This window comes from Neoarius graeffei, chromosome 13 (genome assembly GCF_027579695.1).
Source record: "Neoarius graeffei isolate fNeoGra1 chromosome 13, fNeoGra1.pri, whole genome shotgun sequence".
Lineage (NCBI taxonomy): Eukaryota > Metazoa > Chordata > Actinopteri > Siluriformes > Ariidae > Neoarius > Neoarius graeffei.
In genome coordinates, this window is record NC_083581.1 from 29229200 (window position 1) to 29245722 (window position 16523).

Below are 16523 nucleotides of genomic sequence, written 5' to 3' on the forward strand. Positions count from 1 at the left end.
TTCATAGAGAGAGAGAGACGATGTTCATAGAGAGAGAGAGACGATGTTCATAGAGAGAGAGACGACGATGTTCATAGAGAGAGAGAGACGATGTTCATAGAGAGAGAGAGACGATGTTCATAGAGAGAGAGAGACGATGTTCATAGAGAGAGAGAGACGATGTTCAGAGAGAGAGAGAGACGATGTTCAGAGAGAGAGAGACGATGTTCAGAGAGAGAGAGAGACGATGTTCATAGAGAGAGAGACGATGTTCATAGAGAGAGAGACGATGTTCATAGAGAGAGAGAGACGATGTTCATAGAGAGAGAGAGACGATGTTCATAGAGAGAGAGAGACGATGTTCATAGAGAGAGAGAGACGATGTTCATAGAGAGAGAGAGACGATGTTCATAGAGAGAGAGAGACGATGTTCATAGAGAGAGAGAGACGATGTTCATAGAGAGGAGAGGTAGAGAGAGACGATGTTCATAGAGAGAGAGACGATGTTCATAGAGAGAGACGATGTTCATAGAGAGAGAGAGACGATGTTCATAGAGAGAGAGAGACGATGTTCATAGAGAGAGAGAGACGATGTTCATAGAGAGAGAGAGACGATGTTCATAGAGAGAGAGAGACGATGTTCATAGAGAGAGAGACGATGTTCATAGAGAGAGAGAGACGATGTTCATAGAGAGAGAGAGACGATGTTCATAGAGGAGAGAGACGATGTTCATAGAGAGAGAGAGACGATGTTCATAGAGAGAGAGACGATGTTCATAGGAGAGAGAGACGATGTTCATAGAGAGAGAGAGACGATGTTCAGAGAGAGAGAGACGATGTTCAAAGAGAGAGAGACGATGTTCAGAGAGAGAGAGAGCACGATGTTCATAGAGAGAGAGAGACGATGTTCCATAGAGAGAGACGATGTTCATAGAGAGAGAGACGATGTTCATAGAGAGAGAGACGATGTTCATAGAGAGAGAGAGACGATGTTCATAGAGAGAGAGAGACGATGTTCATAGAGAGAGAGAGAACGATGTTCATAGAGAGAGAGAGACGATGTTCATAGAGAGAGAGAGACGATGTTCATAGAGAGAGAGACGATGTTCATAGAGAGAGAGAGACGATGTTCATAGAGAGAGAGACGATGTTCATAGAGAGAGACGATGTTCATAGAGAGAGACGATGTTCATAAGAGAGAGACGATGTTCATAGAGAGAGAGAGACGATGTTCATAGAGAGAGAGAGAGACGATGTTCATAGAGAGAGAGAGACGATGTTCATAGAGAGGAGAGAGACGATGTTCATAGAGAGAGAGAGACGATGTTCATAGAGAGAGAGAGAGACGATGTTCATAGAGAGAGAGAGACGATGTTCATAGAGAGAGAGACGATGTTCATAGAGAGAGAGAGACGATGTTCATAGAGAGAGAGAGACGATGTTCATAGAGAGAGAGACGATGTTCATAGAGAGAGAGAGACGATGTTCATAGAGAGAGAGAGAGACGATGTTCAGAGAGAGAGGAGACGATGTTCAGAGAGAGAGAGACGATGTTCAGAGAGAGAGAGACGATGTTCAGAGAGAGAGAGAGACGATGTTCAGAGAGAGAGAGAGACGATGTTCATAGAGAGAGACGATGTTCATAGAGAGGAGACGATGTTCATAGAGAGAGAGACGATGTTCATAGAGAGAGAGACGATGTTCATAGAGAGAGAGAGACGATGTTCATAGAGAGAGAGAGACGATGTTCATAGAGAGAGAGAGACGATGTTCATAGAGAGAGAGACACGATGTTCATAGAGAGAGAGACACGATGTTCATAGAGAGAGAGACGACGATGTTCATAGAGAGAGAGACACGATGTTCATAGAGAGAGAGAGACGATGTTCATAGAGAGAGAGACACGATGTTCATAGAGAGAGAGACCGATGTTCATAGAGAGAGAGAGACGATGTTCATAGAGAGAGAGACGATGTTCATAGAGAGAGAGACACGATGTTCATAGAGAGAGAGACACGATGTTCATAGAGAGAGAGAGACGATGTTCATAGAGAGAGAGAGCACGATGTTCATAGAGAGAGAGAGACGATGTTCATAGAGAGAGAGAGACGATGTTCATAGAGAGAGAGAGCACGATGTTCATAGAGAGAGAGACGATGTTCATAGAGAGAGAGAGACGATGTTCATAGAGAGAGAGAGACGATGTTCATAGAGAGAGAGAGACGATGTTCATAGAGAGAGAGAGAGACGATGTTCATAGAGAGAGAGAGAGACGATGTTCATAGAGAGAGAGACGATGTTCATAGAGAGAGAGAGACGATGTTCATAGAGAGAGAGAGACGATGTTCATAGAGAGAGAGAGACGATGTTCATAGAGAGAGAGAGACGATGTTCATAGAGAGAGAGACGATGTTCATAGAGAGAGAGAGACGATGTTCATAGAGAGAGAGACGATGTTCATAGAGAGAGAGACGATGTTCATAGAGAGGGACGATGTTCATAGAGAGAGACGATGTTCATAGAGAGAGAGAGACGATGTTCATAGAGAGAGAGAGACGATGTTCATAGAGAGAGAGAGACGATGTTCATAGAGAGAGAGACGACGATGTTCATAGAGAGAGAGAGACGATGTTCATAGAGAGAGAGAGACGATGTTCATAGAGAGAGAGAGACGATGTTCATAGAGAGAGAGACACGATGTTCATAGAGAGAGAGAGACGATGTTCATAGAGAGAGAGAGACGATGTTCATAGAGAGAGAGAGACGATGTTCATAGAGAGAGAGGACGATGTTCATAGAGAGAGAGAGACGATGTTCAGAGAGAGAGAGACGATGTTCATAGAGAGAGAGAGACGATGTTCAGAGAGAGAGAGAGACGATGTTCATAGAGAGAGAGAGACGATGTTCATAGAGAGAGACGATGTTCATAGAGAGAGAGAGACGATGTTCATAGAGAGAGACGATGTTCATAGAGAGAGAGACGACGATGTTCATAGAGAGAGAGAGACGATGTTCATAGAGAGAGAGAGACACGATGTTCATAGAGAGAGAGAGACGATGTTCATAGAGAGAGAGACACGATGTTCATAGAGAGAGAGAGACGATGTTCATAGAGAGAGAGACCGATGTTCATAGAGAGAGAGAGCACGATGTTCATAGAGAGAGAGAGACGATGTTCATAGAGAGAGAGAGACGATGTTCATAGAGAGAGAGACGATGTTCATAGAGAGAGAGAGCACGATGTTCATAGAGAGAGAGAGAGACGATGTTCATAGAGAGAGAGACGATGTTCATAGAGAGAGAGACACGATGTTCATAGAGAGAGAGAGACGATGTTCATAGAGAGAGAGACACGATGTTCATAGAGAGAGAGACGACGATGTTCATAGAGAGAGAGACGACGATGTTCATAGAGAGAGAGAGACGATGTTCATAGAGAGAGAGAGACGATGTTCATAGAGAGAGAGAGACGATGTTCATAGAGAGAGAGACGATGTTCATAGAGAGAGAGACGATGTTCATAGAGAGAGAGACGATGTTCATAGAGAGAGAGACGATGTTCAGAGAGAGAGAGACGATGTTCATAGAGAGAGAGAGACGATGTTCATAGAGAGAGAGAGACGATGTTCATAGAGAGAGAGAGACGATGTTCATAGAGAGAGAGAGACGATGTTCATAGAGAGAGAGAGACGATGTTCATAGAGAGAGAGAGACCGATGTTCATAGAGAGAGAGAGACGATGTTCATAGAGAGAGAGACGATGTTCATAGAGAGAGAGACACGATGTTCATAGAGAGAGAGGACACGATGTTCATAGAGAGAGAGACACGATGTTCATAGAGAGAGAGAGACGATGTTCATAGAGAGAGAGAGACGATGTTCATAGAGAGAGAGAGACGATGTTCATAGAGAGAGAGAGACGATGTTCATAGAGAGAGAGAGACGATGTTCATAGAGAGAGAGACGATGTTCATAGAGAGAGAGAGACGATGTTCATAGAGAGAGAGAGACGATGTTCATAGAGAGAGAGACGATGTTCATAGAGAGAGAGAGACGATGTTCATAGAGAGAGAGAGACGATGTTCATAGAGAGAGAGAGACGATGTTCATAGAGAGAGAGAGACGATGTTCATAGAGAGAGAGAGACGATGTTCATAGAGAGAGAGAGACGATGTTCAGAGAGAGAGAGACGATGTTCAGAGAGAGAGAGAGACGATGTTCATAGAGAGAGAGACGATGTTCATAGAGAGAGACGATGTTCATAGAGAGAGAGACGATGTTCATAGAGAGAGAGAGACGATGTTCATAGAGAGAGAGAGAGACGATGTTCATAGAGAGAGAGAGACGATGTTCATAGAGAGAGAGAGACGATGTTCATAGAGAGAGAGAGACGATGTTCATAGAGAGAGAGACGATGTTCATAGAGAGAGAGACGATGTTCATAGAGAGAGAGACGATGTTCATAGAGAGAGACGATGTTCATAGAGAGAGACGATGTTCATAGAGAGAGAGAGACGATGTTCATAGAGAGAGAGACACGATGTTCATAGAGAGAGAGACGATGTTCATAGAGAGAGAGAGACGATGTTCATAGAGAGAGAGACGACGATGTTCATAGAGAGAGAGAGACGATGTTCATAGAGAGAGAGAGACGATGTTCATAGAGAGAGAGAGACGATGTTCATAGAGAGAGAGACGATGTTCATAGAGAGAGAGAGACGATGTTCATAGAGAGAGAGAGACGATGTTCATAGAGAGAGAGACGATGTTCATAGAGAGAGAGAGACGATGTTCATAGAGAGAGAGAGACGATGTTCATGAGAGAGAGAGACGATGTTCATAGAGAGAGAGAGACGATGTTCATAGAGAGAGAGACGATGTTCATAGAGAGAGAGAGACGATGTTCATAGAGAGAGAGAGAGACGATGTTCATAGAGAGAGAGAGACGATGTTCATAGAGAGAGAGAGACGATGTTCATAGAGAGAGAGAGACGATGTTCATAGAGAGAGAGACGATGTTCAGAGAGAGAGAGACGATGTTCATAGAGAGAGAGAGACGATGTTCATAGAGAGAGACGATGTTCATAGAGAGAGACGATGTTCATAGAGAGAGACGATGTTCATAGAGAGAGAGAGAGACGATGTTCATAGAGAGAGAGAGAGACTATGTTCATAGAGAGAGAGAGACGATGTTCATAGAGAGAGAGAGACGATGTTCATAGAGAGAGAGAGACGATGTTCATAGAGAGAGAGACGATGTTCATAGAGAGAGAGAGACGATGTTCATAGAGAGAGAGACGATGTTCATAGAGAGAGACGATGTTCATAGAGAGAGACGATGTTCATAGAGAGAGAGAGACGATGTTCATAGAGAGAGAGAGACGATGTTCATAGAGAGAGAGAGACGATGTTCATAGAGAGAGAGAGACGATGTTCATAGAGAGAGAGAGACGATGTTCATAGAGAGAGAGAGACGATGTTCATAGAGAAGAGAGACGATGTTCATAGAGAGAGAGACGATGTTCATAGAGAGAGAGACGATGTTCATAGAGAGAGAGACGATGTTCATAGAGAGAGAGAGACGATGTTCATAGAGAGAGAGAGACGATGTTCATAGAGAGAGAGAGAGACGATGTTCATAGAGAGAGAGAGACGATGTTCATAGAGAGAGAGAGACGATGTTCATAGAGAGAGAGAGAGACGATGTTCATAGAGAGAGAGAGACGATGTTCATAGAGAGAGAGAGACGATGTTCATAGAGAGAGAGAGACGATGTTCATAGAGAGAGAGACGATGTTCATAGAGAGAGAGAGACGATGTTCATAGAGAGAGAGAGACGATGTTCATAGAGAGAGAGAGACGATGTTCATAGAGAGAGAGAGACGATGTTCATAGAGAGAGAGAGACGATGTTCAGAGAGAGAGAGACGATGTTCAGAGAGAGAGAGAGACGATGTTCAGAGAGAGAGAGAGACGATGTTCATAGAGAGAGACGATGTTCATAGAGAGAGAGACGATGTTCATAGAGAGAGAGAGACGATGTTCATAGAGAGAGAGAGACGATGTTCATAGAGAGAGAGAGACGATGTTCATAGAGAGAGAGAGACGATGTTCATAGAGAGAGAGACACGATGTTCATAGAGAGAGAGACACGATGTTCATAGAGAGAGAGACACGATGTTCATAGAGAGAGAGACACGATGTTCATAGAGAGAGAGACACGATGTTCATAGAGAGAGAGACACGATGTTCATAGAGAGAGAGACACGATGTTCATAGAGAGAGAGACACGATGTTCATAGAGAGAGAGACACGATGTTCATAGAGAGAGAGACACGATGTTCATAGAGAGAGAGACACGATGTTCATAGAGAGAGAGACACGATGTTCATAGAGAGAGAGACACGATGTTCATAGAGAGAGAGACGATGTTCATAGAGAGAGAGACGATGTTCATAGAGAGAGAGACGATGTTCATAGAGAGAGAGAGAGACGATGTTCATAGAGAGAGAGAGACGATGTTCATAGAGAGAGAGAGACGATGTTCATAGAGAGAGAGAGACGATGTTCATAGAGAGAGAGAGAGACGATGTTCATAGAGAGAGAGAGAGACGATATTCATAGAGAGAGGGACGATGTTCATAGAGAGAGAGAGACGATGTTCATAGAGAGAGAGAGAGACGATGTTCATAGAGAGAGAGAGACGATGTTCATAGAGAGAGAGAGACGATGTTCATAGAGAGAGAGAGACGATGTTCATAGAGAGAGAGACGATGTTCATAGAGAGAGAGACGATGTTCATAGAGAGGGACGATGTTCATAGAGAGAGACGATGTTCATAGAGAGAGAGAGACGATGTTCATAGAGAGAGAGAGACGATGTTCATAGAGAGAGAGAGACGATGTTCATAGAGAGAGAGAGACGATGTTCATAGAGAGAGAGAGACGATGTTCATAGAGAGAGAGAGACGATGTTCATAGAGAGAGACACGATGTTCATAGAGAGAGAGACACGATGTTCATAGAGAGAGAGACACGATGTTCATAGAGAGAGAGACGATGTTCATAGAGAGAGAGAGACGATGTTCATAGAGAGAGAGAGACGATGTTCATAGAGAGAGAGAGACGATGTTCAGAGAGAGAGAGAGACGATGTTCAGAGAGAGAGAGAGACGATGTTCAGAGAGAGAGACGATGTTCAGAGAGAGAGAGAGACGATGTTCATAGAGAGAGAGAGACGATGTTCATAGAGAGAGACGATGTTCATAGAGAGAGAGACGATGTTCATAGAGAGAGAGACGATGTTCATAGAGAGAGACGATGTTCATAGAGAGAGAGAGACGATGTTCATAGAGAGAGAGACACGATGTTCATAGAGAGAGAGACACGATGTTCATAGAGAGAGAGACACGATGTTCATAGAGAGAGAGACACGATGTTCATAGAGAGAGAGACACGATGTTCATAGAGAGAGAGACACGATGTTCATAGAGAGAGAGACACGATGTTCATAGAGAGAGAGACACGATGTTCATAGAGAGAGAGACACGATGTTCATAGAGAGAGAGACACGATGTTCATAGAGAGAGAGACGATGTTCATAGAGAGAGAGAGACGATGTTCATAGAGAGAGAGAGACGATGTTCATAGAGAGAGAGACACGATGTTCATAGAGAGAGAGACACGATGTTCATAGAGAGAGAGACACGATGTTCATAGAGAGAGAGACACGATGTTCATAGAGAGAGAGAGACGATGTTCATAGAGAGAGAGAGACGATGTTCATAGAGAGAGAGACGATGTTCATAGAGAGAGAGACGATGTTCATAGAGAGAGAGACGATGTTCATAGAGAGAGAGACGATGTTCAGAGAGAGAGAGACGATGTTCAGAGAGAGAGAGACGATGTTCATAGAGAGAGAGAGACGATGTTCATAGAGAGAGAGAGACGATGTTCATAGAGAGAGAGAGACGATGTTCATAGAGAGAGAGAGAGACGATGTTCATAGAGAGAGAGACGATGTTCATAGAGAGAGAGACGATGTTCATAGAGAGAGAGAGACGATGTTCATAGAGAGAGAGACGATGTTCATAGAGAGAGAGACGATGTTCATAGAGAGAGACGATGTTCATAGAGAAAGAGACGATGTTCATAGAGAGAGAGAGACGATGTTCATAGAGAGAGAGAGACGATGTTCATAGAGAGAGAGACGATGTTCATAGAGAGAGAGAGACGATGTTCATAGAGAGGGACGATGTTCATAGAGAGAGACGATGTTCATAGAGAGAGACGATGTTCATAGAGAGAGACGATGTTCATAGAGAGAGAGAGAGACTATGTTCATAGAGAGAGAGAGAGACTATGTTCATAGAGAGAGAGAGACGATGTTCATAGAGAGAGAGAGACGATGTTCATAGAGAGAGAGAGACGATGTTCATAGAGAGAGAGAGAGACGATGTTCATAGAGAGAGAGAGACGATGTTCATAGAGAGAGAGAGACGATGTTCATAGAGAGAGAGAGACGATGTTCATAGAGAGAGAGACGATCTTCATAGAGAGAGAGAGACGATGTTCATAGAGAGAGAGAGACGATGTTCATAGAGAGAGAGAGACGATGTTCATAGAGAGAGAGAGACGATGTTCATAGAGAGAGAGAGACGATGTTCAGAGAGAGAGAGACGATGTTCAGAGAGAGAGAGAGACGATGTTCAGAGAGAGAGAGAGACGATGTTCATAGAGAGAGACGATGTTCATAGAGAGAGAGACGATGTTCATAGAGAGAGAGACGATGTTCATAGAGAGAGAGAGACGATGTTCATAGAGAGAGAGAGACGATGTTCATAGAGAGAGAGAGACGATGTTCATAGAGAGAGAGACACGATGTTCATAGAGAGAGAGACACGATGTTCATAGAGAGAGAGACACGATGTTCATAGAGAGAGAGACACGATGTTCATAGAGAGAGAGACACGATGTTCATAGAGAGAGAGACACGATGTTCATAGAGAGAGAGACACGATGTTCATAGAGAGAGAGACACGATGTTCATAGAGAGAGAGACGATGTTCATAGAGAGAGAGACACGATGTTCATAGAGAGAGAGACACGATGTTCATAGAGAGAGAGACACGATGTTCATAGAGAGAGAGACACGATGTTCATAGAGAGAGAGACACGATGTTCATAGAGAGAGAGACGATGTTCATAGAGAGAGAGACGATGTTCATAGAGAGAGAGACGATGTTCATAGAGAGAGAGAGAGACGATGTTCATAGAGAGAGAGAGACGATGTTCATAGAGAGAGAGAGACGATGTTCATAGAGAGAGAGAGACGATGTTCATAGAGAGAGAGAGAGACGATGTTCATAGAGAGAGAGAGAGACGATATTCATAGAGAGAGGGACGATGTTCATAGAGAGAGAGAGACGATGTTCATAGAGAGAGAGAGAGACGATGTTCATAGAGAGAGAGAGACGATGTTCATAGAGAGAGAGAGACGATGTTCATAGAGAGAGAGAGACGATGTTCATAGAGAGAGAGACGATGTTCATAGAGAGAGAGACGATGTTCATAGAGAGGGACGATGTTCATAGAGAGAGACGATGTTCATAGAGAGAGAGAGACGATGTTCATAGAGAGAGAGAGACGATGTTCATAGAGAGAGAGAGACGATGTTCAGAGAGAGAGAGACGATGTTCAGAGAGAGAGAGAGACGATGTTCAGAGAGAGAGAGAGACGATGTTCATAGAGAGAGACGATGTTCATAGAGAGAGAGACGATGTTCATAGAGAGAGAGACGATGTTCATAGAGAGAGAGAGACGATGTTCATAGAGAGAGAGAGACGATGTTCATAGAGAGAGAGAGACGATGTTCATAGAGAGAGAGACACGATGTTCATAGAGAGAGAGACACGATGTTCATAGAGAGAGAGACACGATGTTCATAGAGAGAGAGACACGATGTTCATAGAGAGAGAGACACGATGTTCATAGAGAGAGAGACACGATGTTCATAGAGAGAGAGACACGATGTTCATAGAGAGAGAGACACGATGTTCATAGAGAGAGAGACACGATGTTCATAGAGAGAGAGACGATGTTCATAGAGAGAGAGAGACGATGTTCATAGAGAGAGAGACACGATGTTCATAGAGAGAGAGACACGATGTTCATAGAGAGAGAGACACGATGTTCATAGAGAGAGAGACACGATGTTCATAGAGAGAGAGACACGATGTTCATAGAGAGAGAGACGATGTTCATAGAGAGAGAGACGATGTTCATAGAGAGAGAGACGATGTTCATAGAGAGAGAGAGAGACGATGTTCATAGAGAGAGAGAGACGATGTTCATAGAGAGAGAGAGACGATGTTCATAGAGAGAGAGAGACGATGTTCATAGAGAGAGAGAGAGACGATGTTCATAGAGAGAGAGAGAGACGATATTCATAGAGAGAGGGACGATGTTCATAGAGAGAGAGAGACGATGTTCATAGAGAGAGAGAGAGACGATGTTCATAGAGAGAGAGAGACGATGTTCATAGAGAGAGAGAGACGATGTTCATAGAGAGAGAGAGACGATGTTCATAGAGAGAGAGACGATGTTCATAGAGAGAGAGACGATGTTCATAGAGAGGGACGATGTTCATAGAGAGAGACGATGTTCATAGAGAGAGAGAGACGATGTTCATAGAGAGAGAGAGACGATGTTCATAGAGAGAGAGAGACGATGTTCATAGAGAGAGAGAGACGATGTTCATAGAGAGAGAGAGACGATGTTCATAGAGAGAGACACGATGTTCATAGAGAGAGAGACACGATGTTCATAGAGAGAGAGACACGATGTTCATAGAGAGAGAGACACGATGTTCATAGAGAGAGAGACGATGTTCATAGAGAGAGAGAGACGATGTTCATAGAGAGAGAGAGACGATGTTCATAGAGAGAGAGAGACGATGTTCAGAGAGAGAGAGAGACGATGTTCAGAGAGAGAGACGATGTTCAGAGAGAGAGAGAGACGATGTTCATAGAGAGAGAGAGACGATGTTCATAGAGAGAGACGATGTTCATAGAGAGAGAGACGATGTTCATAGAGAGAGAGACGATGTTCATAGAGAGAGACGATGTTCATAGAGAGAGAGAGACGATGTTCATAGAGAGAGAGACACGATGTTCATAGAGAGAGAGACACGATGTTCATAGAGAGAGAGACACGATGTTCATAGAGAGAGAGACACGATGTTCATAGAGAGAGAGACACGATGTTCATAGAGAGAGAGACACGATGTTCATAGAGAGAGAGACACGATGTTCATAGAGAGAGAGACACGATGTTCATAGAGAGAGAGACACGATGTTCATAGAGAGAGAGACACGATGTTCATAGAGAGAGAGACGATGTTCATAGAGAGAGAGACACGATGTTCATAGAGAGAGAGACACGATGTTCATAGAGAGAGAGACACGATGTTCATAGAGAGAGAGAGACGATGTTCATAGAGAGAGAGACACGATGTTCATAGAGAGAGAGACACGATGTTCATAGAGAGAGAGAGACGATGTTCATAGAGAGAGAGAGACGATGTTCATAGAGAGAGAGACGATGTTCATAGAGAGAGAGACGATGTTCATAGAGAGAGAGACGATGTTCATAGAGAGAGAGACGATGTTCATAGAGAGAGAGACGATGTTCAGAGAGAGAGAGACGATGTTCAGAGAGAGAGAGACGATGTTCATAGAGAGAGAGAGACGATGTTCATAGAGAGAGAGAGACGATGTTCATAGAGAGAGAGAGACGATGTTCATAGAGAGAGAGAGAGACGATGTTCATAGAGAGAGAGACGATGTTCATAGAGAGAGAGACGATGTTCATAGAGAGAGAGACGATGTTCATAGAGAGAGAGAGACGATGTTCATAGAGAGAGAGACGATGTTCATAGAGAGAGAGACGATGTTCATAGAGAGAGACGATGTTCATAGAGAAAGAGACGATGTTCATAGAGAGAGAGAGACGATGTTCATAGAGAGAGAGAGACGATGTTCATAGAGAGAGAGGGACGATGTTCATAGAGAGAGAGGGACGATGTTCATAGAGAGAGAGGGACGATGTTCATAGAGAGAGAGGGACGATGTTCATAGAGAGAGAGGGACGATGTTCATAGAGAGAGAGACGATGTTCATAGAGAGAGAGACGATGTTCATAGAGAGAGAGACGATGTTCATAGAGAGAGAGACGATGTTCATAGAGAGAGAGAGACGATGTTCATAGAGAGACGATGTTCATAGAGAGACGATGTTCATAGAGAGACGATGTTCATAGAGAGACGATGTTCATAGAGAGACGATGTTCATAGAGAGACGATGTTCATAGAGAGACGATGTTCATAGAGAGAGAGAGACGATGTTCATAGAGAGAGAGAGACGATGTTCATAGAGAGAGAGAGACGATGTTCATAGAGAGAGAGAGACGATGTTCATAGAGAGAGAGAGACGATGTTCATAGAGAGAGAGAGACGATGTTCATAGAGAGAGAGAGAGACGATGTTCATAGAGAGAGAGAGAGACGATGTTCATAGAGAGAGAGAGAGACGATGTTCATAGAGAGAGAGAGAGACGATGTTCATAGAGAGAGAGACGATGTTCATAGAGAGAGAGACGATGTTCATAGAGAGAGAGAGGGAATGTTCATGGAGAGAGGGAGGGATGTTCATGGAGAGAGAGGGAGGGATGTTCATGGAGAGAGAGGGAGAGATGTTCATGGAGAGAGAGGGAGAGATGTTCATGGAGAGAGAGGGAGAGATGTTCATGGAGAGAGAGGGAGAGATGTTCATGGAGAGAGAGGGAGAGATGTTCATGGAGAGAGAGGGAGAGATGTTCATGGAGAGAGAGGGAGAGATGTTCATGGAGAGAGAGGGAGAGATGTTCATGGAGAGAGAGGGAGAGATGTTCATGGAGAGAGAGGGAGAGATGTTCATGGAGAGAGAGGGAGAGATGTTCATGGAGAGAGAGGGAGAGATGTTCATGGAGAGAGAGGGAGAGATGTTCATGGAGAGAGAGGGAGAGATGTTCATGGAGAGAGAGGGAGAGAGATGTTCATGGAGAGAGGGAGAGAGATGTTCATGGAGAGAGGGAGAGAGATGTTCATGGAGAGAGGGAGATGTTCATGAAGACAGAGAGGGAGAGAGATGTTCATGAAGACAGAGAGGGAGAGAGATGTTCATGAAGAGAGAGGGACAGAGATGTTCATGAAGAGAGAGGGACAGAGATGTTCATGAAGAGAGAGGGACAGAGATGTTCATGAAGACAGAGAGAGGGACAGAGATGTTCATGAAGACAGAGAGAGGGACAGAGATGTTCATGAAGACAGAGAGAGGGAGATGTTCATGAAGACAGAGAGAGAGAGATGTTCATGAAGACAGAGAGAGGGAGAGAGAGATGTTCATGAAGACAGAGAGAGGGAGACAGAGAGGGATGTTCATGAAGACAGAGAGACAGAGAGAGAGGGACAGAGAGAGAGAGACAGACAGAGGGAGGACAGACAGAGTGTGAATGTTCAGACAGAGAGAGAGGGAGAGAGAGACAGAGAGGGAGGGAGAGAGACAGAGAGAGTGAATGTTCAGACAGAGAGAGGGAGGTAGAGAGGGAGAGAGAGAGGGAGGTAGAGAGAGAGGGAGAGAGACAGGGAGAGAGAGAGGGAGAGAGACAGGGAGAGACAGAGGGAGAGAGAGGGAGGGAGGGAGAGAGACAGAGGGAGAGAGACAGAGGGAGAGAGTGAGTGAGAGGGAGAGAGACAGAGGGAGAGAGTGAGTGAGAGGGAGAGAGACAGAGGGAGAGAGTGAGTGAGAGGGAGAGAGACAGAGGGAGAGAGTGAGTGAGAGGGAGAGAGACAGAGGGAGAGAGTGAGTGAGAGGGAGAGAGACAGAGGGAGAGAGTGAGTGAGAGGGAGAGAGACAGAGGGAGAGAGTGAGTGAGAGGGAGAGAGACAGAGGGAGAGAGTGAGTGAGAGGGAGAGAGACAGAGGGAGAGAGTGAGTGAGAGGGAGAGAGACAGAGGGAGAGAGTGAGTGAGAGGGAGAGAGACAGAGGGAGAGAGTGAGTGAGAGGGAGAGAGACAGAGGGAGAGAGTGAGTGAGAGGGAGAGAGACAGAGGGAGAGAGTGAGTGAGAGGGAGAGAGACAGAGGGAGAGAGTGAGTGAGAGGGAGAGAGACAGAGGGAGAGAGTGAGTGAGAGGGAGAGAGACAGAGGGAGAGAGTGAGTGAGAGGGAGAGAGACAGAGGGAGAGAGTGAGTGAGAGGGAGAGAGACAGAGGGAGAGAGTGAGTGAGAGGGAGAGAGACAGAGGGAGAGAGTGAGTGAGAGGGAGAGAGACAGAGGGAGAGAGTGAGTGAGAGGGAGAGAGACAGAGGGAGAGAGTGAGTGAGAGGGAGAGAGACAGAGGGAGAGAGTGAGTGAGAGGGAGAGAGACAGAGGGAGAGAGTGAGTGAGAGGGAGAGAGACAGAGGGAGAGAGTGAGTGAGAGGGAGAGAGACAGAGGGAGAGAGTGAGTGAGAGGGAGAGAGACAGAGGGAGAGAGTGAGTGAGAGGGAGAGAGACAGAGGGAGAGAGTGAGTGAGAGGGAGAGAGACAGAGGGAGAGAGTGAGTGAGAGGGAGAGAGACAGAGGGAGAGAGTGAGTGAGAGGGAGAGAGACAGAGGGAGAGAGTGAGTGAGAGGGAGAGAGACAGAGGGAGAGAGTGAGTGAGAGGGAGAGAGACAGAGGGAGAGAGTGAGTGAGAGGGAGAGAGACAGAGGGAGAGAGTGAGTGAGAGGGAGAGAGACAGAGGGAGAGAGTGAGTGAGAGGGAGAGAGACAGAGGGAGAGAGTGAGTGAGAGGGAGAGAGACAGAGGGAGAGAGTGAGTGAGAGGGAGAGAGACAGAGGGAGAGAGTGAGTGAGAGGGAGAGAGACAGAGGGAGAGAGTGAGTGAGAGGGAGAGAGACAGAGGGAGAGAGTGAGTGAGAGGGAGAGAGACAGAGGGAGAGAGTGAGTGAGAGGGAGAGAGACAGAGGGAGAGAGTGAGTGAGAGGGAGAGAGACAGAGGGAGAGAGTGAGTGAGAGGGAGAGAGACAGAGGGAGAGAGTGAGTGAGGGAGTGAAGTGAAGCTCGGAGAGGAGTGTGTGTCTGTGGCGCGCGCGGGTGTTCTCCGTCTCCGGGCTGTGTATGCAGTTGTGGGCGCGCGCGGCGGGTTTACCTGTCTCAGCCGGACTGTTGCTCAGCTCCGCTTTCTGCTGCTGCTGCTCCTTCTCCCTCTGCCTCTCCTTCTCCCTCTGCCTCTCCTTCTCCCTCTGCCTCTCGGCTCTGCGCTTCCCGGGCGGCGCGGCGCGCTGGCGGCTCTCGGCCTTGGCTAGTTTAAGCGGAGTGAAAGTGAAGAGCGGAGCGGCGGCGTCTCTGGGAAGCAGCGGAGGCGGCTTTCGGGGCGGAAACCCCGCGGCCGGGTCCTTCCTCGGGCTCCGCTGCTGCTGCTGCTGCTGGTGGTGATGGTGCTGGTGGTTGTTGTTGTGGTGCTGCACTGCCGCTCGCTCTTTACTGCTCAGCCCGTGTGAAGTCTCCCGCTCCGGGACTCCGCGCTGTTGTTGGTTGTGGTGATGGAACTTGATTTTTTTCGCCTCCTTCTCCCCGCCGGCCTGTTTCTCTGCACACGGTGAGCGCTCTCGCTTCCGCTTCTTTTTCTTCTTCTCTTTCTCTTTGCTCGCCGTCTTCACTCCGTCCCTCGGCTTTTCCTCCACTTTCACACACACCAGGTCGACCTGCGCAGCCATTTTGCACGAAAATTTAAAAGCCTTTGAAAAGTCAACAGCGCATGTCTTTTTTGTGGCGTCCCGATGCTGCCTGGGAACTGTAGTCCTGAACCCGGGCGCCCCTCCCATTCCGACCTCTCATTTGTAGTCTTCCTTTCTCGCTTGCTAAAATGCGCATGCGCGCGCCGAATCCGCGTCTCAGAGCTGTAGGGCTCGCGCTGGCGCTGGAAGGAGAATGCGTGCGCCGCTGCACGCGCCTTGTTCGATAGCTGACGTCACCGTGTAACTCAGACTTATTTCATTATTTTATTTTTCTCTCTCCAGGTGGGCGGGGCTTCCTGCCTGCAGGCGCGCGCCCTGTACACTTGTGGACTGGGATGAGGAATTATTATAATTATTATTATTATAATTATTATTATTAATGCAGCTGGTCCTGTTCTGGATAATTTTATTTCAACACTTAAAGCTAGACTGCCTTTCAGAGTTTAAGTGTAGGTCATAAAAAGAATTTTCCCCGACCCCCAGTTATTTTTGTTTAGTGGACTGAAAGCTACTGAATTTGAATCACAGACTTCCAATTTTGTTAGGTTTTTTTTTTTTAAACAGAACAATTAATGAATTTAAGGCCATGTGACCCTAAATTCTCCACTCCTTTTTCCTGCTTCACCATGACCCAATTCAAGATACTACATCATGCATGACGTGGTGGGCTTTCCCCGTTCACACAAGGCATTATGGGATACAAATTTGAAACAAGAAAGGAAAATGAAGACAC

At 46.0% G+C, this 16523-nt stretch overlaps 1 protein-coding gene across 1 annotated transcript in view; it reads right to left on the reverse strand.

Annotated features, from left to right (window-relative positions):
- Nucleotides 1-15848, reverse strand: part of LOC132896553 (lysine-specific demethylase 9) — a 139448-nt gene extending 123600 nt beyond the window's left edge. The window contains exon 1 of the mRNA XM_060937470.1: nt 15202-15848. Coding sequence (XP_060793453.1) covers nt 15202-15769 — 568 coding nt within the window. The 5' untranslated portion in view covers nt 15770-15848. The remainder of the gene's footprint in view (nt 1-15201) is intronic.
- Nucleotides 15849-16523: the final 675 nt, after the last annotated feature.